This window comes from Stenella coeruleoalba (assembly GCF_951394435.1).
Source record: "Stenella coeruleoalba genome assembly, chromosome: 11".
Taxonomy (NCBI): domain Eukaryota; kingdom Metazoa; phylum Chordata; class Mammalia; order Artiodactyla; family Delphinidae; genus Stenella; species Stenella coeruleoalba.
This window is the reverse complement of record NC_137157.1, coordinates 72,549,081-72,574,722: the sequence shown is the minus strand read 5'-3', so window position 1 is coordinate 72,574,722 and position 25,642 is coordinate 72,549,081. Positions and strand designations below refer to the sequence as shown.

General features: G+C 39.0%; 1 protein-coding gene across 7 annotated transcripts in view; it reads right to left on the bottom strand.

Moving 5' to 3' along the window:
- The window catches only part of KIF21A (kinesin family member 21A), a 157,633-nt gene extending 132,454 nt beyond the window's left edge, over window positions 1-25,179 (bottom strand). For all 7 annotated transcript variants that reach the window (XM_079937626.1, XM_079937627.1, XM_079937629.1 and 4 more), the window contains exon 1: window positions 24,362-25,179. In XM_079937626.1, coding sequence (XP_079793752.1) covers window positions 24,362-24,405 — 44 coding nt within the window. In that variant the 5' untranslated portion in view covers window positions 24,406-25,179. The remainder of the gene's footprint in view (window positions 1-24,361) is intronic.
- Window positions 25,180-25,642: the final 463 nt, after the last annotated feature.

The following is a 25,642-nucleotide window of genomic DNA, read 5'->3' as shown; positions in this document are numbered from 1 at the left end:
GCCTACATGCACTAAAGCCCACGGGCCACAACTAGAGAAGCCCACGCACCACAACGAAGAGCCCATGCACCGCCACTAAGACATGACACAGCCAAATAAATAAATATATTTTTAAATAAAGAAAGAAAGAAATGAGCAAAAGGTAGCTGTAGACAGAATAGCATCCAGAAAATAGCGTCCAGAAAAGGTCTAATCAGCAGTCCCCAACCTTTTTGGCACCAGGTACCGGTTCCATGGCAGACAATTTTTCCACGGACAGGAGTTGGTGGGCAGGGATGATTCAGGCTGTAATGCAAGCAATGGTTCACGCAGTAATGCGAGTGATGGGAAGTGATGGGGAGTGGCAGATGAAGCTTCGCTTGCTTTGCCTACAGCTCTCCTCCTGCTGTGCAACCTGGCTCCTAACAGGCCGCGGACCAGTACTGGTAACCGGTTGGGGGCGCCTGGTCTAATCTATATCTGAACAAAGATAATTAGTAATAGTTTTGAGGCCTACCTAGTTACTAATTCAGTAGGAATAACACACATACTTGTAGTGGCACACTGAGTAATGAAAAGCATAGCACATATTGATGATCAGTCAATGATGATGTTGATGATCAATGATGATCATCAATGATGATTAGTCCTCCAATGATGCAAGTACTACTTCCCTTAACTTGGATATCTGATATATGAAAACAGTATAGGGTTTCCTGGGGTATTCTATAAATTCATTGTTGATCCTAATATCTTATTATAATACCTCACCTGAACACATAAACATGAGGGCATTTGGGAAATACTGGAAACTACAGAGGCAACAAAAACTATGAACCAAAGCCATTTAATTCAGAATGTTCTTCAATGAACAGTGAATACTCAAGCATCAACAGTAGCATCAGTGAGAATTAGCCATTAATAAGTAAAAGAAAGGTCTGGTTTTGAAACAAGAGCTAGTTGCTTAATGTCTATGATGATGATAATATTTCATAATTATATTTTATTAATAAAGCACTAGAGTACCCATGAATCACCAAGAATTTAGCAATAATATAGCATAATTAGTGGAACTCCAAGGATATGTTCAACTGGCTTAATTGTCCTTAATACTTGTTAAGCAACTAGTATGTACCAGGAACTATACTTAGACTCTACATCTGTTACTTTATTTGCTATTTGCACAACTAGTTTCTCAAACTGTGGTTATTTTCTCCTCTCTTTAGAGAAAAAGGTACGTTACCTACCTTGTATGTGAAATTGGTGTGATGAATGGATTCATATGAGTAAATAGAGTAGTATTTGTTAAATGAATCAATTGATGAAAAAATAAATTAATGGAAAGGAAAAGAAAGAAAAGGAAAGGTAAGGTATGGGAATGGGAATGATATGGTATGGTATAGTATGGAATGGAATGGTAATGGTATGATATGGTATGGTGATGGGATGGTAATGGTAAGGTAATGGTATGGTATGATATGGTAATTGGATGGGATGGGATGAGATGGGATGGCATGGTATGGTGATGGGATGGTGATGGATGGTAGTGGGATGGGATGGGATGGGATGGTAATGGGATGGGATGGGATGGTAATGGGATGGGATGGGATGGTAATGGCTCTATTCTGAAAGTTCCACTTCCATGCATAATCTGTTGACAAGTTCCTAGAGTGGTGTAGTAGTAGGAATACTTTGGAAACTGATTCATTAGTTTTAGAGCCAGAAGGAACTTGGAGGAAATCCTTTAGTCTAACTTTCATTTTAAATATGAGACCAAAAGAAAATATGTGATTTGCCTAATATAACTCATGTAGTTACTGAGGGAAGCAGGGCTGAACCCCAGGTCTTCTAACTTTCATTCCTGTAGTATAAACAGTTCCTCTTTTTTACCACTCCCTTGGGAGTTAATTGGAGTTCCTTTGTGAAGAAGCCATACTGACCAGCAATATTTACTATGAAATCACTCTACTAATTCATATAATAAAATGATGGCAGTTATAACAAGATAAAGAATGGAATTTTTCTTGTTGTCTCATAATTTCAACTATAAGCCTTGAGAAAAGTTTCTTGACACATCCCTACAGCATTTACAAAGAGCTGACCAAACTGGCCCTTCAACTATCAGTCCTTACCTTTTATCTTCAGGCTATTTAAGATAAGACTAAACATTCATGGTGGGGATACTCTGAAGAGAATTCACAGATAGAGAACACTGTTTTCTCTTTTCCTCTCCTAAGTATAGTGAAGAAAACGTTTCTTCTCTATTAAGCCAAGTGAGTGGGCAGTCCAAGGTTTTCTTTGCTTACAGAGATTAAAGAGCTATAAGAAGGGGATTGCAGCAATTCGCTTCTGCAGAATGCAGAGTGCCCCATCTCAAAATGCCCATCTCATAAAGTTCAGGCCTATCTCAGAGTGTCCATCCAGAGAGGAGGGGTGAGAGAGTTCCTGGGGAAATCTGATTCATGTCCTTTGGAGTCTAGTTACTGTTATATATATACCTGGAAAAGTCTGAAAATAGGAGGTCAAAAAAAAAAAAAAAAGAGGGTAGTAACTGAGCAAGGAAGCTGCACATCTGCTGTTGAACAAGTCACAGATATATGATATTTCTCATTGCCCAAGTGGACAAAAAAGAGAGCAGCCAAACAACAAGCCATTTCGTAGGAATTTCGCCAAGGAAAGTTGACTACCTCCAAGGCAAATGGACATTCAGTGTTACAGGATATAGGCATATGAGGAGAGTAGGAGGGAAAAGGAGCTAGAGCATCCCCAAAAGGTCAGGCAGAGAGTGCAACTCTCATTACAGATGTAGCAAGGAGGCTGTCTTCAAGAGGCTCTACAAAGAACCCAAGTGCATAATGGCCAGCTAGCGGAAGCCAAGAAAGAACTACAAAGAGCCCCAAGAAAAGAAGTACAAAGAACATTAAGTTAAAAAAAACAGTTCTTCTTCTTTAAATGTCTCCCCACTCCCTCTCTGGAAGGCCCAGAAGAGGCAGAGAAAGGCAAAGGAAGGAAAAATGAAGAGCAAATTGAGGCAGAGTAAGGTGAACAAAGGGAGTCCACATTTTCCACTGTAGGGAATTAAGCCTGGAGTCAGGACTGAGCTGGATGAAAACAGAACAGTGAATTGGATGTTTTTGGTTTAGATTGGGCAGGACTTTAATTCCTGAAAATGAGACCATTCTTACAGCTTAAAATAACCTGAAAGTAATGGGACCTAACAAGGAGGTTGGAAAGAAAAATGAGACATTTTTTAAGAGTTAATTCAGACATTCATCCCTGAAAGACAAATTTTGATTGAAGCATAAAGCAAAGTTTCCTAGCTGTAAGCTACCAAATTCAGCCCACTCAACAAACCAGTTACACAGGCTTTAAGAATCAGATTTGAGAGTACCACTTAATGACCTAGGGAAATAATCATGAAATTTAAAGCTGTGAAGTGAAAAAAAAAAAAGATGGAAAACTATATGCAATAGGATATAATTTTTTATTATTTTATATAAATAATATGAGAGTATATTAAAATATATAAGCAAAAATATAATATGTTCTTATTTATCTGGGTGGTGAAATTCTTATAAATTTTCTAAAATGAACAGAAAATACTTTTATAATCAGAAAAAAAACACTTAAAAATGTTTGCAAGTAACCTTGTGAAAAAAATGTGAAATTTTTTAATATTAAAATCAAAAAAAGTGTCATTAGTACTGTTCTGAATCTTGCAGCCAAAAGCAGTTGCCGTAATAACATCAGATGTTGAGAACTAATAACAATGCTTGAATTTCAGGGCTGGGGAGATAACTGGTCAATATTATGTTCACCCAAGACTGTCAAATGAGCTCTCTACAAGATTATAACATGGCAGGCCACTGCTACCAGAATATAGATAATCAATTGCCCTTCTACCTCCTCTCAGTGGTGTTACCAGCTACCTCAATATTTTCATTACCCGGTTTCTTCCAGTTAGCAAAACCAGCCCCAAGTCTTTGGTCTAAAATATAGAAAAAGCTCATCAAACTCCTGTTCACCAAACTCGCTATCATAAGTCCAAGCTTCTCAAATCATCCTTCAACATAAAAATACTCATTTGATACTACACTGCATAGCCTCTAACTTGGTCCCACCATCTATCCCTCACTTCCCTCCTAAACACTATGTGTTGGAAATCATGCTCCATCAGCAGTGGTAGAGACCAATGGTTAAGCTTGGAACACTGGCTGAAACCAAGTTTGCCAGCCCTGTCACTAACAGCTGTGTGACCGCAGGCAAACTGCTTAACTTCTCAATTTCCTCATTCATAAAGTGGGATTAATAATAGTACCTATAAGATTATTGTGAGGCCCATGTGAGTTAATCGTGTTTTAGAGTTTAGAACGTTTGCTTCTGCCGCATAATGAGCATTTGATAGTTCATTGATTTTGATTAGAAAACTCACCTATAGTCTCAAACTAAAACCTTACCTGCTCATCCCCTGAGGACATGGCTCTTACTGAAGTGCTCCCAAGTAAGGCTATTTTTTCTTCCACACCACATGTGTATAAGACATTGCATGGAAGTGAGGTTTCTTCTTGCTCCCTAGTGCAGTTTCCAACCTATCTCTCCTCATTCCTCTTCCAAAGATCCCATCTTCCTTGAAGCACATGTCATCATATCTTGCCACAAGCTGCCCCAGTCACACTGCCTCATCCACTGATGTCACTCACAGGCTAAAATATTCCCTTCACCACCACTTCGATCAGCATTCTTGGCAACTTCAAATCCCTTAGGTAATACACCCAACAACATTATCTCACAGTTCTTTGGCCTACTTAAAACCAGTCTCATTTTTGTTAAAAGGAAGGAGAAGAGGGAGAGGGGAGGGGGAGGAGGAGGGGGAGGGGGAGGGGGAGGGGGAGGGGAGGGGAGGAGGAGGGGGAGGAGGAGGAGGGGGAGGAGGGGAGGGGAGAGGGAGGGGAGGGGGAGGGGGAGGGGAAGGGAGGAGGAGGGAGGGGAGGAGGGGGAGGGGAGGAGAGGGGAGGAGGGGGGAGGAGGGGAGGGGGAGGAGGAGGGGGGAGGAGGAGGAGGGGGAGGAGGAGGAGAAGAAGAAGAAGAAAACTACTTCATCTTCATGCTCCCAGATCCAAACTATATTGCATCTATACCCACAAATTCTGTGGGGGTGGGGGGGTTCTGTTAAATTAGAAGTGTCACTGCTTCTATCTAAGGCCACTCTCTCCACTTTCTCTCTCAGTCTCATCCCTAGTCTCCTTCTCTAGGACTTCACTTCTAAAAAAAATCTCTCTTTCTTACACCATCAATCTAAAGAATCTACTTGATTCTTCTCTTTCCCTCACACCTTTTGTCAGCAAGTCCTTACAGCTCTATCTCCAAAATGTACCTCAGATCTACTGTTCACCACCTGTGATGCTACTGTTTAGTCCAAGCTGCCTCCATCTCTCTCCCGGAACAAAATAACAGTTTTCTCACTAGTCTCCCACCTCTATTTTTAACTCTTATAGCACAGTCCATCTTCTATATAGCAACCAGTTATCTTTCTAAAATGTAAATCATATCATGTCATATCTCCACTTAAAGCTCTCTCTAAAGCCTTCTGACTAAAATTAAGTCCAAAATTTCCATTCTAGACTACAAGGCCCTAAACAATCTGGCTCCTGCCTACCTCTCTGTTATTATCTCCATCCTCTTTTTCATTTGCTGTATCTGGCTATCCTGCTTCTTACCATTCCACTAACATGTCAGCTTATTTTTCATGGCTTCTGCACTTGCTTTTGCTTACAATGCTCTTCTCTCAGATCTTCTCATGGCTCACCTTTCAAAATTCACATTTTAACTCAAGTGTCTCCTTCCCAGCCAAGGCCAATTACCCTCAAGCATATTGTCTCATCGTCTCCACAGCACTTATCAGCAGCTGAACTTTTTTTTTTTTTTTTTTTTTTTTTTTACTGTCTCTATCCTTATCCAATGTTAACTCCTTGAAAGTAGAAACACTTGTCTTGCTCGCATCTATCAATATATCCTCCACACCCAGAACACTCTTCCTGGAACATCAATGGCAGTCAAATATTTTTGACAGACTGACTAAAGTCTCAAAATAATCAGGAGTATACTATATTTTTCTCCTCCGGTGTTGAGGACCAAGTCTGACATGCCTACTGATGTGTTAAGCACTTCACAGAGAAGGACAAAGAAGAAATAAAAGTACTGTTACTCTTAAATAATTCAAAATCCATTTGAGGAAGAGAAACTAACCCAAGATACTACAGAAAACTACACTTCTAACCCAAGATACTAAAGACAACTACACTTGACCCTTGAATAACACGGGTTTTAACTACGCCTGTTGACTTATATGTGGATTTTTTTAAATAAGCATGTACTACTGTACTACACAATCCAAGGTCGGTTGAAACCATGGATGCAGAATTGCAGAAAAAGAAGGATGACTGTAAAGTTATAAAAGGATTTTTGACTGCGTGGAGGGGAGGGTCAGCACCTCTAACCCCTGTTTACAAAGCAAACTATCATGTATCATACATTAGGCTTACATATGTAAACACAGGAGAATTAGGCAGGAGAGGAACCCTTAGAGAAGAATAATTCCATGAGGTATGTATCATTTTACAGATGAGGAAACTGAGGTTCAGGCAGCTTAAACAATTCACCCAAGGTTAAAAACTAGGAAAGGAGTCAGGTTCAAACAAGTCTCTTGATGTCAAAGCCCATTCTTCTCTTAGGAACCTGTTTCTGCCACTTCCTTATAAGAAGAGCTGGCAACTATGAAAGGTACATCTAACAGAAGTAAGACTGAATAATATCTGCCAAGGACATCTAGAAGACTATAACTCTACCAATATTAAATGCTCAAAGTGCTTGGGTCTTTGGGTCTTGAAAGATAAAACAGATCATCAGTCCCCTGAAAAAAACACAGCCTATTACCCACAGGACACTAGGACTGATGAAGTAATGTACATAAGAAAAAGATATGCAATTAACAAAGGGATTTTTAAATTTTATTCAAACTATTCTTAAAAATGGAATATTTTAGGAAACTTTCCATAGAAGCTTCCTGCCTCACTCAGATCCAAGCTAGCCACTCTGAATGAATTAGTTATTAATTAACTGTATGGGAAAAGGATGTGTGTTTACATGTGAGTATGCACAGACGTGCATGTATGTGCATGTATTCATGTATTTGTATGTGGGAATGAGCTGTTATCAATACATTTTTGTCATTAATATCTTATGAAAATAGGATGAAATTTATGGAAACGGACTTTTTTAATGGAATGAGCATGAAAATTAGGAAAGATTACAAAGGATAAGCACAGAGGGGAAATAAGCAAATAGATGAACAGGGCTATGTTAAAGATTAGGAGAAGGGAAAGATTAGATGTCATGGGACTTAAATTTATTAAGAAGAGTTTATATTACTATTTTGGAAAATAAGGAGTCACTTTTCTGTTTTAGAAAGTGTGCTAATGTGGTCACAATGGCTATAGAGGTAAACTACTCTAATAACTTGAACATAATGTGTTTAAACTTAATTGTTGTCATGTTTCATGGGAAAGCCATCTTGTAATGACATGCAAGACTCTCCCAACTGGACTGAGTTTGTCAAGGGCAAAATCCACATCTGATTCATCTTGCATTTCCCAGTGCCTAACAAAGTGTTTTGAGTGCACTTTTTATTGAGTGCACAATTTTAGTGGGGTTTTATTGAGTGAAAAATTTTAGTGTGCAAAATTGAGTGCACAATTTTAGTGGGGTTCAATAACTAATGAATTTGAACTGGACTAAATTGAAGTATATTAAATTTATTTGGTCAAATTGAATTAGAATGGTCGGGATGGGAGCTACTAATTATCCTCACAAATCACTTTTATTCCTCCATTTTAGATATCAAAATATACTTAAGTAACTTCTGTTTTGCTTACAGTGAGCTTGGAGTAATAGCCTTCTTTTTACACTTTTACTGTCTGCACTTTACAAAGAGGCTGTAATGTACATAGCAGAAGTATAATCCACTACTTTACACATAGATGAACCTGAGTCATAGAGAAGCATCACGTTATTTTTTCACAGGGTTACTCTTACATCACTGCCACCTAAAAGTGAGTCAGTGGAACAGAAGAGATCTGAACTCAAAGTCCAAATGCATTACTTTCATCACCAAAGTTCATCTTAAAAGATTCAATCATAAAAGGAAAATTATGTAATGTACAAATAAACATATTTGATAGTCAAAAAAAGGCACAAAGATGACTGCTTTTGGCAACAGAAATTCCTGTTATTGCATCCTTTTTTCACATAGAGAGCATGGTTGTTTGAATGTACAGAAAACAAATATATAAGCAAGGGTAGGGAATCTCAACATGATTTTGAAGAATATCCATCCTCAGTTACATTACTCTATCTCTACTGCTGCGTTTATTATTTTGATAACTGATATTTGGAGTATTTTTCTGCTTGTCAAAGACAGCAAGTGGGGCTTGTCTTAAGTTTTAAGGCTGTCTTAAGTCATCTTCAGTAGTTCACTTAACTTTCTACCACATATTTTTTAACTTCATTTGTTATCACAGTGTTTCATTTCACAGTAAACCAATTTGTGAAGGACACAAAAGGTATTTATTTTACCAGTTCAATCAAGTTTGTTTTCTAAACAGGTTGTTTTAAAAAGTGAAACTTGTTTTCAGGGTCATTTGTGTTTCTGACTGTTTGTTGATACTGTATCAGAAACTTATTTTTCAATGCAAACAAAACTAGTCATCTAGTCAAATTTCAGCAGCTAATACTGCATAAAAATGGAAGACCTGATTATTGAATAAGGTTCTAAGGAATAAAAGAGTCACAAATTGATTTTATTCTTCTCTAATCAGAGTAATTAAACTAAAAATTTGCAAAATGACGTCTCATAATATGAACTACTAAAAAAGGAATGCCAAAATTAATCAAATGTCTTAAGTTAGCAAAAGAACTCTGTCACCTCAATCAAATCTTTCAATTACCTCACATCAGGTGTGGAAATAGTAAGATGTTCTCCCATAGCTTATATATAAAATGAGGGTGTATGTATGTGTGTATACATGTATGTGAGCATGTATGTATATGTACATTGTGAGGCTGTGTGCATATATACATATGCGTGAGGGTGTGAGTATGTGTGTATTTCTGATCACTTTTGGGGTCTTAGTAAAAACTCTTGGCATATGTAGAGTGTGCTCAGGTTAATGATATAACAAGCAATATACTTAAGCAGTTTAAGGATTAACATGTCGGTCAGCTCGCCTTTCCAGGTAAGCAGCTGGAAATCAACAAGTATTTCCATGTCCTTAAAGATAAACAAGAAAGGAATGTAATTCCTTACTTACAACAGAGGACAAAGACTAAGAAAATATTTTATTCAACCTGGTCAAGAAAGCATGATGATCTGTCTTGACTTTCACAACTCAATGTATTCAACAAACCAAGACATCCATTCTACCATATAAATACAATGCTAATAACATCAGCTGGTTAACACGACGTCATATATTATCTAACATAAATGCACTATTATCATCCTTTTTTACAGCTTTATTGAGATATAATTGACAAATAAAATTATGATAAAGTTTACATTATGATGATTTTGATATACATAAACATGTGAAAGGGTTCCTCCCATCAATTTACACATTCATTACCTCACATATTTGCCTTTTTTTTTTTTTTTTTCTTTTTGGTAAGAATGCTTAAGTTCTCCCAGCAAATTTCAACTATACAATACAGCGTTATCAACTTTAGTTACCATGTTATACATTAGGGCCCCAGGACTTACTCATCTTATAACTCAAAGTTTGTGTCTCTCCCTATGGCTCCCACCACCCATTATCCCTTTCCTTCATCGTTAGAAAGAGACATAATAAATTGTAAAAGGGTCCCCAAGTAAAGACTTGAAAGAATCCCTGCTAAAGAAAGAAATTTTTGCAAGTGAATGACTACAATTGATATCTGTTGAGGGCCTATATATGCCAAGCATTATTCTGAGTGCTTTATAAATATGCCAGTTAATTCTCATAGCTATCACATGAAATTAGTATTCTTATGATCTCCACTTCACAGAGAAACTAAGAAGGAGGACAAGAGTTCACTAAAGGAATTATCCATACCTCGAAGTGATTAGAAAGAAATAGTGGTTAGTCACTACAAGTCTTATCCAGAAGAGGAAGAGATTTAAATATATTATTTACATATATATATATATATATAGAGAGAGAGAGAGAGAGAGAGAGAGAGAGAGAGAGAGAGAGGATAGAGGTGGTAAGAAGAAGGAAGGAACAATAACTAAAAAAGGAAAAAAGAATCTGACATCTCCCAAGCACTTCTAAATGCAATGCATTTACAACAGTCATATAATTTTAACAGCCCTATAAAGAAGGTATTAACTCTATTTTACACAGGAGAAAACTAAGGGTCATAAAGGTTGAGTGGCTGTCCTAAAATTCTGAACTCCAATCTTTGTGACTCTAAAGTCTATGCTCTTTTCAATAAGCCATGCTGCAAGGGAAAATAAAAGTAAGGCAGGGATGGGGTAAAGGGATAATAAAGAATGTGAACCCATAAAAAAGAGAGATGTACCAGTTTTTGGAAGTTCCTTGATGGATACTGGATACTGGGAGCCATGATGCTTTTAATCTCGAATGCAGGGCTGTCAGGAGCCAGAATGGCTACTTGATTTCAAGAATCAGTGCCCTTGATCCCTCAACATTACTCTTCTTGCCTATCCCATCTCATTGTCAGCGAAGCTGCTATGAGAAAAAGCAATGGCCAACTCACCTAGATGTGCCAGTCCCATACTGAGCAATTGCAGAGTGCATACAAGTGGCCTGGCCTAGCTCAACACACAGTCTATGGACAGCTTTACTCAAACTGAGATGCCAGTCCATCACTGTATATATGTTATATGGCCACAGCAGAAGCCAAGAGAACATTTTCATATCAATGTGAAGGTAGGCACAGTTCAGGAGTGACCATAATTTTACATTTCAGAATGACAATGAGGAGAGCCATAAATGATGTCTCAAAACTTCAAAGTTTCCTGATAATTCCAATATATCATTTTTGACCAAAATATCATGGGTACAAGTTGAGAATCTTTTCCATCAACTGAGATTAAAAAACAAATATCAATTTATTCAATAATTTGTTTATTAACATTAATATATTTTATACTATATTGGCCAGATTTATCAACTTCTAGTGGATTTTATCTTTTTTGGGGGGGTGGGGGTCGTGTGTATCTGTGTGCGTATGTGTTTTATGTCAGTCCCCTACCAAAATCGCAGCTTCTTGATCTCAGGTAAAATCTGTCTCAAAACATACTGGGGCCTCCAGGCTGGCATGGGTTAAGGAAGAAAGTTGGACAGCTAGCCTGGCCAGGGGCCTAGGTGACGTGGAAGTGAAGTGAGGTCCAGGGTGACTCAGGCTTGATCAGTGCCAGCACATGTACAAAAGTAGATTCAACCTGGTGGTGACTTCCCATTCTGAGTGGCCCACATGAGCTGAAGGACACTCCAGTTGGAAAAAAAAAGGGATGTTTCCCCTCCACAGAAATGGGGCTTCCAATAATTTCACTTAATTGAGTGGATTTGGATCCAAGATATGAGAAAGGGGATATAAATCAGGAAACCAAGACAGAAGCCAAGTCTGGACAAATAAAATAGGAGGTTACAGGGAAAGCTATGACCCAAAAAACATAGACATTTAAGTTTGGAGGAGCAAAACAAATTTCAAACTAATGGGCAGGTGGGGCAAATAACACTGCTCTGATTTACTTGTGGCTTTATTTGGAACTGACCAAGAAGCTCAGAGGTACTGAGGAGAGAAAAATAATGAAACTAAAATGACAATACTACGACTTTTTACAAAACACTTACTAAGTACCAGTAGTATAAGGGTTTACATATATTATCTTAATTCTCACAACAAACATATGAGGTAGATCATTTTCTCTTATCAAGCCCCTGTATACTTTGAATATAACAATATTTCCTAGACTTCCTATAGACATTGAATATAAAATATTTTCAGTCATAATAATCTAAGGAAGGGGATGAAAATTCTGGAACATGGTTGGCGTATTTTTCACCAGCATTAGCTAATTTGTACTGAGTCATCCTCACTAATATCCAGCTGCTACTTCTGAGATGCAGTATTTATTATAATTCTAAAGGTTACATTAAAAAGCAGCAAAGGGGGCTTGCTGGGTGGTGCAGTGGTTGAGAGTCCGCCTGCCGATGCAGGGGACGCGGGTTCGGGTCCCGGTCCGGGAGGATCCCACATGCCGCGGCGCGGCTGGGCCCATGAACCACGGCCACTGAGCCTGCGCATCCGGAGCCTGTGCTCCGCAAACGGGAGAGGCCACAACAGTGAGAGGCCCGCGTACCGCAAAAAAAAAAAAGCAGCAAAGGGACTTCCCTGCTGGCACAGTGGTTAAGAATCCGCCTGCCAATGCAGGGGACATGGGTTTGAGCCTTGGTCCGGAAGGATCCCACATGCCGCGGAGCAGCTCAGCCCATACGCCACAACTACTGAGCCTGCACCCTAGAGCCCACGAGCCACAACTACTGACCCCACGTGCTGCAACTACTGAAGCCCGCGTGCCTAGAGCCCGTGCTCCGCAACAAGAGAAGCCATGGCAATGAGAAGCCTGACCGCAACAAAGAGTAGCCCCCACTCACTGCAACTAGAGAAAGCCCAGGCGCAGCAACAAAGACCCAACGCAGCCAAAAAATTTAAAAATTAAAGATCAAATTCGTAATCTTGGCCTTATTACCATTACACTGAAATCAACTGGACTTACAGATCATCAGTATACACAGCACACAATAACACAATTTCATTACACCTATTTTTAAATAGAACAAGGTAGACTCCTAATATTGAAACATATAAAATGAAACCACAAAAACTGATGTCAAAATGTGCTGAAATTTAAAACTGCAAAATCATGAACAGTCTTTGACTTACTCTATGTTGAGAGCTGCAGTCACAGAACACATGCAAAGGTAAATAAAATTATGATGAGTTATACTAAGTTAGTACAAAATTAAGAACCAGAGAAAACTAAGGAAACCCTATACTCAAAGACAGGAACTGAATCTGCTACAAAGTTAACAGTCCAATTACACTTATGTAACAAAATAGGTAAGAATATAATCAAGGACAGATGGAATGTTCCCAATCTAATGCCAAGTTGGCAAACTAAAATTCAAAAGCATCATTTTGTAAATTGAGACTTGAAAATGTCACAGATGTCACATCTGAATTAACCTTAAGTGGCAGTCCAAATAACTAGGAATGAAATCTGTAATCTCATGTTTTATCAGCAGTGGACAACTTCCATTTTATGGCAGGACAGATGCAGACTACATTACCAACAGGCTGCTCAAACAAAATTGTTTTGTGTTGAATTAGGTGAACACAAGCAAAATAAAACACTTTAGATATGCACTGATTTTCAAGTTCAAGTTTCATGGTTATAGATCTGTGTTTGATTTACTTTACCATCAGTGGCTTAGACTAATGTGTTGAGTGAAAGTGTATTATACTAATACATTATTTATGTTGCTATAGATATAGCTGAAAAATTAAAAATTTTATTATCAGTACATCTTTTTCTGAAAAGCATCCTCAGTACCATAACATTTAATCATATATTCTGGGTAAGAAGCACTACCCTCCCCTTTCAATTCCAAGAAATAGTCATTTGTAGACTTTTTGCTCATCAGTGGAAGTGAAAGCGTTACCAAGAAACGTAAGACACTGCACAACTCTTAGAAAATGAAATTAACATCCTTATTAGACAGTAAAGGCTTGACAATTAAATTACTGTTTGATATATGGAATTTAATAGAAACTGAATTGAATTAATGAAATAAGGCAGATGATGTGTAACATTTAGCATGTTAACTCAAAATGCCCTTCTTTAATATAAAGACATGGAAAAATTCTTATGCTTTACTCTATAAAGTGGTAAATATCAGGCTATAAAAGTGTATACACATTGCAGCAATTTAAAAAAAATATAAGTAGGGCTTCCCTTGTGGCGCAGTGGTGGAAAATCTGCCTGCTAATGCAGGGGACACGGGTTCAAGCCCTGGTCTCGGAGGATCCCACATGCCGCGGAGCAACTAGGCCCGTGAGCCACAACTACTGAGCCTGCACGTCTGGAGCCTGTGCTCCGCAACGGGAGAGGCCGCGACAGTGAGAGGCCCATGCACCACGATGAGTGGCCCCCACTTGCCACAACTAGAGAAAGCCCTCACACAGAAACAAAGACCCAACACAGACAAAAATAAATACATAAATTAATTAGAAGACGCTCTTTAAAAATATATATATATATAAGTACACATATGAAAAGATTAAAAATAAATATACAAAATGCTAGTAGTAATTATATCATGGTGGTAAACATTGATTGATTGCTTTTCTCTTTTCCCAGATACTTTTTCTAATTTGATTACATTATTTCAATAACAGAAAAAATATCAAATAAAACTTATGAAATTAAAAGCTGATTTTGGAGACAGACTGCGCTTGCAAGGTCTATTTTCTGCTTCTAAGTATCAGCCTTCTTTTAAAATGCTTTCAGCTAAGTCTTCATATACATCTATCAATGAACTCTGCAGGAACATTGCCCATCAGCTCCAGGTGCCAGAAAAAAATTTTACAGAAAATGTAAATATATTTTTTAAATTCTGTGTTTTTATTACTTCTAGTCTTTTTACTCAGTTTACTCCTTACAACACTCTTTAACCCGCAACTTGGTTTAGTGTATTGTTGCCAAGGTTGATGAGATAGATGCAGCAAGGAAAGCATTAGCAACATTTTCAACATTGGTGCAAGCCAATTCAGAAGGAAAATTCACACTATTATTAACCAATTTAGTCATCATTGTCTTACATCAAGTTAAGCAACTAATGGAAAATATAACAATATATTGTTAATCTCACAAAGAATATAGTAGTAACTTTACAAACACTATAAACCATACCAACTGAAAGTCTTGTGTGAGAAGAGAAAGAAAAGAATAAAAATGGTGGATTTTAGTAAACTATTTAAAAAGCAATTTGGTAAGATAGAGAAGGATAGTATGTGATTTACATGTTGGAAGCAAAATGAAAATTAGGAGACTGGGTAAAGTAAGGTTTTTGGAAGTATTTATATGCATTTCTGTTACATTCATAGTGGTGTAAGTAATAGGCACTCAAAAAGCAAGAGAACAGATACAACACCTATAAAAGTACTTTGAAAATTCAAGTTATGGCTTACATATTAGAGAATGACTAATCTAATTGCTAGAGTTTGGAATATAACGAATATATTCATCGTTGGTTATATATCAAACTCATCTCTAATAGTATTACTGCCTGTGTTTGTGTAAAAACCATTTTCCATATGCTTTCCCACGGTTGTCTCTGTTGTTCTTTTCCCGAGTCCACTGAGGTAGGTGGAGAACTATCTATACACAAAGCCAAGTTTATCATTGGTTAGACGAAAACAGTTTTCTAATCATCCAATGTTCATTCTATTATATCACATCGTTTCCAATTGCTTTAATGCCTCCAACTTATGTGATTCCAGTACACAATAGACATTCAATAATTATGTCATAAATGAATTAATTTTGATCTAAAAAAGTAAATTAACATTATAAGGCATACAACTGAGAGTAGAGGTGCCCTATGCCTCATTAGTACACCATGTGATCAATATACCACATCATAATAATTAACTACAGCTTGACCCTCTCCAAGGTTTCTTATTCCTGTTTGCTGAAAGAAAAAGCCTCTTATTTATTCTATGTAGCTGTGTCAAATAATGTGAATATCTACTCTGAAAAAATATAATTCATTCATCCTACTCAGAAGAACTGATATTGTTGTGCCTAAGTGATAGACATAGCTCCCCCAAATTGAGAATAAGGTCAAATCCAATCTCGAAAACTAAAATTTTACTACATACTAAGAGATCCAAAGAGTAGGGAATAAACTTTAAGCTGTCCTTGATTTAGCCCCTGGGTGGGTTCAGGATGCCCACCTCTCTAAAACCAAGTTTGAAAAATTTCTTGGTTTCCTTGCTCTAAACAGTACCCAAGTAAAGTTAGCCTGGGGCTAAATCCTGAATGACCTTCATTCCAAATCTGGACATGTAGATATCAGCTTGTTTCAATTCAATAACCCCAATGTCCTTCAAATGTTCTATTGTAATAGTGCTGTCAGTATATTAGCACATTCTTTTACAAAAATGTCAAATATTCTCTCAGTTTGAGGGACATTTCAAGCTGAACAGTGAAAATCATAATATTGTGTATACCTCTCTCACTGGAATTTGAGAGAGAGAGAGAGAATCACATAAAGAAGGTCTGCGGCCCCAAAACGCAGAAATTTCCCTGCATGAAGTCTAGAAAAGCTTCAAGTAGAGATAGGATTTAGGATATTTTTTGGATGACAGGCCTCCAGTATGGCCAAAATGTATTGTATCCTTTACTTCCTTCTAAAATAAGGATAGGAGGGACTGAGACATTATTTAAAAGTTTAAGAACCACCTTTCTAGTAAAGTAATACTCAAAAGTGTTTTTTTTTTAAACCACTCAGATTTCTACCTCCAGCTCCAATTCCAGATCCCAATAAATATACCACACTGACCCTACCCTACCTCTACCTTTCCCCACCCTCCAGCCATCCCTCCATAGTGAGGCTGCCATTATTATTGGAATGTGCTATAATCCTCAAATCTGTTGGGGTAGGAAAAAAAAAAATTTAAGAACCAAGGTGAGGGGAGAGGGAGAAGGCCACATGTCCCAGGCCTAGCATTGACAAAATCCTCCTATTTACATGATTAATACTATTCCCAAATTAAGCTACACAGACATTGCATTTCCATGGTGGTTGTTAAAGCATTAATATGTTATATGTATATGTTGAAAACAGTCTATATTATTTTTATAACCTAGTTCTGGCATTTCTTCACATTTTAATATAATAGGATCCTCAAAATGTAGACCTGGATTTCTACTCCAGGGATCCCTCTCTCTTTACCTCTTAAGAGGTCCTTTTTAGAATCACTGGTCTAGTTTCTAGAATTGAAGCAATCACAAAGCCAAAATAATGGGCACTGAGATTGGGAGCACTCACTGAAATACCAAATTAAACTTTTAAAGGGAGCACTTAAGGGATTAAAACTGTAGTTTATAAAATATAAATTTATTCTATTTCTGAGATGTCTGCCAGCAAAACATGAAGTCCTAGAAAATCCACAGCAACAGTCAACGGAAGACTTGAGCTGCTAGTTGTGGAACTTCAAGCAATTCCCTCAACTGCTCAGTGTCTCTATTACCTCAATCATCTTAAAGAAGGGGCCTCAACCAGCTAGTCCCTTCAAGGTCCCTTTCAGTTTTAAAATCTATTTTAAATCCAATAATTATAGAGGTACTAAAACTTATGTTCAATATATAAATGTCTAATAATTTCAAAAAAACTAAGAACAAAGGAACCTCAAATATAATTCCTAAACATTAAGAAATATAATAATTGTAGGATGTCATCAAAATGGTCCCCTTTGGCTTGTCTGTCATTTGCTTCAAATAAAGCCTGAGCCACAAGAAAACTATTTTAACACCCTGAGAAGATTAAATAGTTAATCCACTGGGAAACCAAGTTCAAAGACAGAATTCACAAATCCGCTCTCCAGAGAGAAGCACTGAAACTAACAAACATCCATTTTATTTTTAATAAAATTATTCTAATGATACACTGAATACAAATTATGTCATCTAGCATGCATTTTCATTGATGTATTTTCCTTCCTAATCTGAAACTTAGATAAAAGTCATGTCTAATGTTGACAGAAAATAACCATTTATAAGTCAGGGTCACACAGGGAAGCTGTAACATGTCTTACAGGAAAACATCCATAATAAGGGATATTCCAAGTTCACTTCTTTGAGGAGAAATGGATGAGAAGTGGAAGATTGGGCAGATTATGAAATTAACTACCAAGATAATTTCTGTTTTCATGGCTTCACTAAACTGGAATTTCTAGTGCATCATTTACTACCCCATAATTATGCACCAAAATATTAACTAATTAGCAGGTAAGAGCTCAAGGGGTAGTAATAAATAGACATGAAATCTGAACTTCTGTGGAGTTCCAAATGACAATCAGACCTACCACACTATAAATGTAATAAACCTTGTCTGAAGAAAAAGTATCAACTCATATTTAAATAAATAACTTCATTGACTTTCAGCTCACATAATCTACAAGCTCTTTAGTCTCCTCTCTTTCATTTCCCTTACTTTATGATCCAAATGTGAAGACAATACAAGTAGGGCATACATGTTATATCATACATACAAAGATAGAAATAATATCCTTCTAATGCACAGGCTTTGGAGTTCAATTTTTGTATGAAATATGCTTGGAAGTAGGACATAATTTTTGTTTTTTAAATCACTGTTCTTGGGGAATATATGAACTAAAAAATGCTATAAAAAATAAGAGACAAATAAAAACTAAACTGCAACAATTGTCTTTAATTTCTAATTGTGCTGTTGATATGTTTAGTGTTAGGTCCTACATAGTTTGTGCATTTAAAAAGAGCTTCACACTGCTAGGTCTAAGCTCCATGAAAGCAGGGACCATGTCTGTCATGTATGTCGTGTATCCTCAGTGGTAGGAAAGTGTCCAGCACATAGTAGGCACATGATACATGTCTGATGCATGAAGAAAGGAATAAACAAATGACCAACAGCAGATAACCACCTGTTTCCATGAAATATTTCTGAAAGCCTTGCTCATCTGCCTCTACATTCTCTAAACATTAAATTGTTTCAAATAATTTACCTCATGTATATTCGTGTTTCAGCTTGAAAGATCCTTATTACATTGAAACTAGTATGTGAAATATTGGGTTGGCCAAACAGTTTGCTCGGGTTTTCCCATAACATCTCATGGAAAAACCCAAATGAACTGTTTGGCCAACCCAATATTTTGAAAACATTTGGAAATATTTTTAAGAACAGAGAAACAGGTACCGGAAGCTTGAGTTTGAGTTCCAATTCTGGTATTTAGTGGCTGAGAAACCTTGAACAGGTCACCTAGTATCTTTGAGACTCACTTTTTCATCTGTATAAGAGGGATAGTATCTATCCAGCCTACCTCATAGGGTTTTAATGTAGATTAAATAAAATACTGCATATTTGTATTACAGGCAGAATTGGACAAAGAGATCACAAAAGTCTAAATGTTTCCTCTTAAGTAACAACAGTACCCACGATAAACATATTGTGGGAAAGACAAGTTTGAAATGTCAAAATAGGTCCTTCCTGTCAATATAGAGGCACCGTTAGTACCAACAGTTTGGCTAACAACAAAAAAATCACATATTTAACAGACTGCATATGGAAAGGCTCTTATAACCCTTAATACCTTTACACTGCCATCTCAGCATGAGGGAAAAGAAAAGTTCAGGGAGGTCACATTGCAAATCAGTGCCAGTGGCAGACCCAAAACAGAGCTTTTAACTATCCAATCAGCACTTAAGCTAGCTGAGCAATGCCACTTCTTAAAAGTGCTGTAGTAAGGTAAAAACACAGCAAATTAGACAACATTACACACTAATCCAAACTCAGTTTCAAGGATATGTCCTGCTCTCTGCCAAAGCCAAGAAAAAAATTGTAGCTCACAACCACATATAGACAATAACATGAAAACACAATGGTCCTTTCTGTATCTCCATTTTCTTTCAGCTCTTGACATATTTTGCAAGATAAAATTCTTGGGGAAAATGTTTTATATGTTATGTCAGCATTCAGACATAGTGGGAAAAAGGGAAAGCGTGAGCTGCCCATTCCCCTCACTTGGCCCCATGGTTGGCGCCTTGCAACAAACACTGTACTTTCCTTCACCACATCATTTCATAAAGTCTTAGATTTAGAATTCAAAATGTTTGAGTTTACTATTTTAAGTTAACTGAATGGTTCAATTCAGTATACTACTTAGATAATAAAAATAGAATATACACTAAAAATTGCTCACTTTTGTAGGTGACATTTATGAACTTACTACATTTTCTAGGAAGTCAGCTACCATCAGTCTATTATCAATAACTTTCTACACCTATGCACCCAGAGGGAAAAAATGTTGCTGTTAAATCAAATCTTACACATACATACGTGCATAGATATGTGTGTATGTGTATATATAACCACTCTAAAAACAGACACCCAATATTTTGGTATTTTCTTGATCTACAGAAAATACCAGATCTATGATGTGGTGGCTATGAACATTTTTATTCTATACTTCTTCCTCACATTTTTTTAAACTATAGAGCAGCACTATCCAATAGAAATATAATGGTAGCAACATTATATTTAATTTTAAAATTTCTGGTAGCCATATTTTAAAAAAGGAAAAAGAGATAGATGAAATTAATTTTAATATTTTATTTAACTCAACATATCAAAACACTATCATTTTAACATGTAATATAAAGATTGATATATTTTTCACACTAAGTTTTTTAAGTCATATATATATATGATTTATGAATATATATATTACACAGACAATACATGTCAATTAGGAGGCTAAATTTTCATCAGAAATACTTTATAAGTATTTACATTTCATAAACTTTACAGATAAAAAATAGGTCCACATAGCCACATTGTTCCAAGCATACCTAGAAGTTTTCCAAAAACTAAATGAAGGACAGCTTTTAAATTTAACTAAAATTAAATAAAAATTAAAATTTAGTTTCTCAGTTGTGGTGAAACCAAGCAGGACCCTGCAGGGTCTTCCCAGGGACAGACACCCCTCCCCATGTCCCTGGCCTCTTGTTTGTAGAAAAGCTTTAGCCTCCTAGGCCTTCCCCAAGTTCCAAAGAGCATATTTAATCAGAGTAATGCAGATACAAAGGAAAAGAGTCAAGCAAGACAAAATAATAACAGTTTTATTTTTATTAAAACAAAGTCAAGGGCCCTTAGTTCCTCAAGGGCTATAGATAATATTCTGAGCCATATCCCTGAGTAGTTTTACAGATACTAAAACCCCCACCAGGTGAAGGAAATTAACTGCATGCTGACCACAAGCAGGTAGACCCCAGGCCGGTTGGAACCAGAAGGTTGATGATGTTAACTCCTGAAATACCACCCTGTTACCTCACCACCAACCAATCAGAAAGATATCCACAACTGATCACACACCCTGAGACCCTCTCCCTCACCTTGCCTTTAAACACCCTTCCCTGAAAGCCATCAGGGACTTTGGGTCTTTTGAGCATGAGCTGCCCATTCTCCTTGCTTGGCCCCAGAGTGGGTATGCCTTGCAATAAGCTGTACTTTACTTCACCACAACCTGGTGTCAGTAAATTGGCTTTGCTGTGCACTGGGAAAGTGGAACCAGGTTTGGTTCAGTTACAGTATTAATCATAATTCAAGTGCTCGATAGCCACAGGGGGTTAGATAGCGGGGCAGGGAGGGTGATCTGAATTCATACCTACCACAATGAAAGATACCCTACAGAACACCTCAGATATACTCTGCCAAAAGGCATTTTCAGAAATTGAATTTAAAATGTTCTTCCTAAATGAGAAACTTTCTGTTTAACTTCTTTTCCCCAAAGCTGTATATGACCCATGCACTTATTTGAGAAACCTAAAATAGAGTCATCAGCTTTAACATACTGATAAGTCTCCATATCTAATTAAACACAAGAACCTCTAGGACACTGTGCATTTACATAAGTAGAGTCAACTCTATTATTTGTTATTACATTATTCATTGAAGGGGAAAAGTAAGTCAAGTGCCCTGATCATTTGTGTCTATGTATTGCTTTATTTATCCTGCTGATGAAGACTATCACAAACTGGAAGGTAAGACTGGAGGTCACAGGAAAGATTAAAAAAACGGAGGAAATAGTTTAGGTAAGTTCAGTTTCCTCCTTTCTGAGCTCTAACTTTTCTAGGAATATCGAGGTATGAATATCCTGTCAAAGTCATTCATTTGTAATTAAACTAGTTCAGAACCAGGAAGAGGCAAGTGACCTTAAGCCAAGTAAAGTTTTGCAAAGCATGTTCTTGCCTCACACCCATGTAGATTTAATGGTTAAGAACTTGAGCTCTAGAGTCAAGCTGTCTGGGTTAGAGCTCTGTTTCTGCCACTTGCTACCAGTTTAACTTGGGGAAGGTTACCTAATCTTTCTGTGTCTCACCTATAAAATGGCCATAATAATAACAGGACCTAAGTCAAAGATTGTTATGATGAATAAATGCAATTTCACAGGATGTAAAACATCTTAACACACAGCACTGACCCTGGCACATACTATGTGTCCAATAATTATAGCTATTTTTAACTCAGAAATTAGGACAACAGAGACGGGATTTTATGTTCAATAAATATTTGTTTTAAATGAAAACATATGTCCATACACTTTATAAATGCCAAAGTGCTATATAAGCTATTTTTATCCTATGCAAAGTAAGTTTAGAGAGTCAATCTATTCAGACAATGTATTTAATGGAAACAAAAAAGATCCTCACAATGTGGCTTACTTCACAACGTGTTTTTATAAAGTCTTTCCCCAAAAAACAGACCCACACATATTCCCTTAAAAAAGTGCTAACATGCATACCAAAACCAAGTATAAGTTATTTATCTGTCAACATCACTTTAGGGTGATTCATGTCTCTGTTAATCTCCACTGCAAGCAGCGTCAGTTTTAAAAGCGTGGTCAACAAACTGCCCTGTGATATTCTAGAGAATTCACAGATTAAAAAAATATTAACTCTCTAACAACAGTTTCTCTGACAGCCAATTTTCTTTTTTGTTTGTTTTCATTACTATTTTATGCTTCTTCTTTACCCTCCTTGACCAAACCTGCTAATTAACAAAACTGCATCTTACTGGGTTTCCGCTTTCTCTCTCCCCTTCATCTGCCATGTACAGTCACTAATAAGCATTAAAAGGCCAAAAGAGAGGTAGTAGCAGTAAACAGGAGAAACAAACTAATCCAGCAATTGGATAAGTAGCCCTAGAATAACCAAGAAGGCCAAATTAAAACTTCAAAAGCTTTATAACAGGTGGTTCTAAACAGTCATAAAACAGTCACCTCCATGGGTGGCCATCTCCTGGTCTGTAAAGGGAATGAAAAATATATATATAATTCATTTTATTCTTTAGATGATTAAAGAAACAAAGTATACATAAAACTACCATTTCTATACCTAACCAAGATTTGTCACTAAAATAGCTATAGAAATACTGACATGATAGGATTTTAAGAATAACTTTTCAGAAAGACTACAAGGGTAGAAAATTTTAAAAAATAATTTCTCAGAGGACAGATTATTTTTATAAATCTTTAATGTATACATAAAGAGAAACGAATTCACAGACTATAAGCGCTATAAAAGCAACGCCACTTACTCTACCATGAATGCTTCATTAATATTTCAGCGATGATGTTGCAATTTTCCACGAGCAACTGTCAGAGCTCTGCTTCTTGATATGTATCAACAATCCAAATTACATTCAATACTCGTGTATCTGTCCTTGACCAAATTACAATTTTGATGTATGTAGTATTTCAAAACTCTCACCCAGGCATATGTAATTTTATATTGTAACCACCCTGCTGAACCTCAGTATGTTTCTTTCTCACCCAGTCACCCATTTAACCCTTACACTTGCTGAGGAGTTTTCTTCCTTCTACAGACCTAGCACCAGGGAATTTTCCCTTAAATATAATATCCCTTCCAGCGCCAGAAATGTCTTCAATACCCACACGCTGGTGCTATCTAGTCCCCGCCGATGCTTAACGAGACGTCCATTTGCACAGAAATCTAGACCCCCACCATTGTAAGGCTTTGTCTCCTGCCTCCGAAGGCCGGAGTTGCAGGTACACGTCAAGACAGTCACGCTACAAATATAAGAAGAGAACCACAGCCCAGGAGAGGGGCAGCTCCTCCGGGCAAAGCCAGACAGGCGATCGCCCAAGGCGGCCGAACCTGAGGCAACTGTTCCTCGGGGGCGCGACCCGGCTGGTGCGGGCGGCGACGGCTTCTCCCCCTAGAGGAGTCAGGCGCCCCCGGGACCGGGCGCCGCGCAGCTGCCAGTCACCTGCAAACTCCCGGGGCCCGAGGGCGGGAGGTTTCCCAGCCAGCACTCGGCCGCGCGCGCCAGGCCGGAGGAGACCCGTCGCCTCGGTTTCCAGAGCCGCCGGGCCCCCGCCGGGCCACCTCTCAGATCTCCACAGCGCGGCGGCCGGTGACCCGGGCCAGAGCAGATCCTCGCCGCGCCCGCAGCCCGCCCGCCGCCGCGTCCGTCCTCACCTGACAGCCACCCGCACAGAGCTCTCGTCCGGGGCGCCCCACATGCCGGCGGCAGGCGACAACCGGGCCCCTGGGCCTCTGCACCGCAGAACTGAGGCGCCGCCGGAGCCGCGGCGGTCGCGCGCAGGAGGCTGGAGCTGCAGGGGGCGGACGGCTCACCTCCGCCGCGCTCCAGCCATGTTGGGCGACTGAATGGAAAGGTGGCGGCAGCAGCGCTGAGGCAGAAGGAGGAGGAGGTGATTCACTGCTCGCGGGTGCCCGCCCCTTCTCCCCAGCTCAGCCCCCAGCACTGGGGCGGAGACGCGGCGCGCTGAATGGCTAGCGCGGCGGCGGCGGCGGCGGAGCCAGCAGGCCGCTCAGGGGCCTCCTGCTGGACGGGCGAGTGCGCCCTGCCCCCTCTGATGGGGACGCGGCCTGCGGGCGGCCGGGCTGAACGCGCCACACCCGCCCGGGCTCTCCGGGCTGCTGGCCCCGCACTGTGTCAACGGCGGCCTAGCTGCCGGCCCCACCTAGCGCTGCCCGGCCTGCGCCCCGCCCTGCCCTAGGCGGGCACTGCCAGGCGCTGCTGGCCCGGAGGCGCGCGGGGGGGAGGGATGCCGGCCGCGAGCTGCCCACGCCCCAGGGCGACGAGCTCTGCGCCCTTGCAGGCTCTTCTGAGAATGCTGCGGCTAGGGCCCGCCCTGCTGCAGCCTGCCTCTTTTCTAAAAGCAAAGCTTGATTCCCCAGCGGAGCGCCAGCAATCTGCCAGCTGCCGCTCTGGTTCGCCTTTGTTTCCACCCTTAGCTTATTGTCCTCTCTCCAGCTTGGACTCTGACCCCTATCCCCAGCCCCCTATGAACGTTCTCCTTCCCAGGAGTCAGTCATTCATACTAAACCGGATCCCGGATTTGGCCACTGCCTCTGGGCAGCTGGATTCTGCAGTCCATCGCCCATTTACCAGCCCGTGTGGGCTATGGAAATGATGGAATCTTGAATGCCTTTCTGTTAAACCATTTGTACACTGGTAAATGAACTGCACCCTGGTACTGCCAAGAGTTCCCAGAACTGAATATCCACCAAGACCTGCTGTGTAGTAAATCCTTCTCAACGGACTTTCTTTCCCTTCTGGCCTTCAAAAAGCACCTCCCAATCCAGGGATTCTATCAACATTGACCCATTGTGGTTTCTGCTTGTGGCTATTGTGCTTCCCCATTCCTTTAGATAGCTCTGTGGAAACAGCCTTTATTAGCTTTGCCACAGAGTATCTTTTGTGGGCTGCCCCATACATTTCTCTAAATAAAC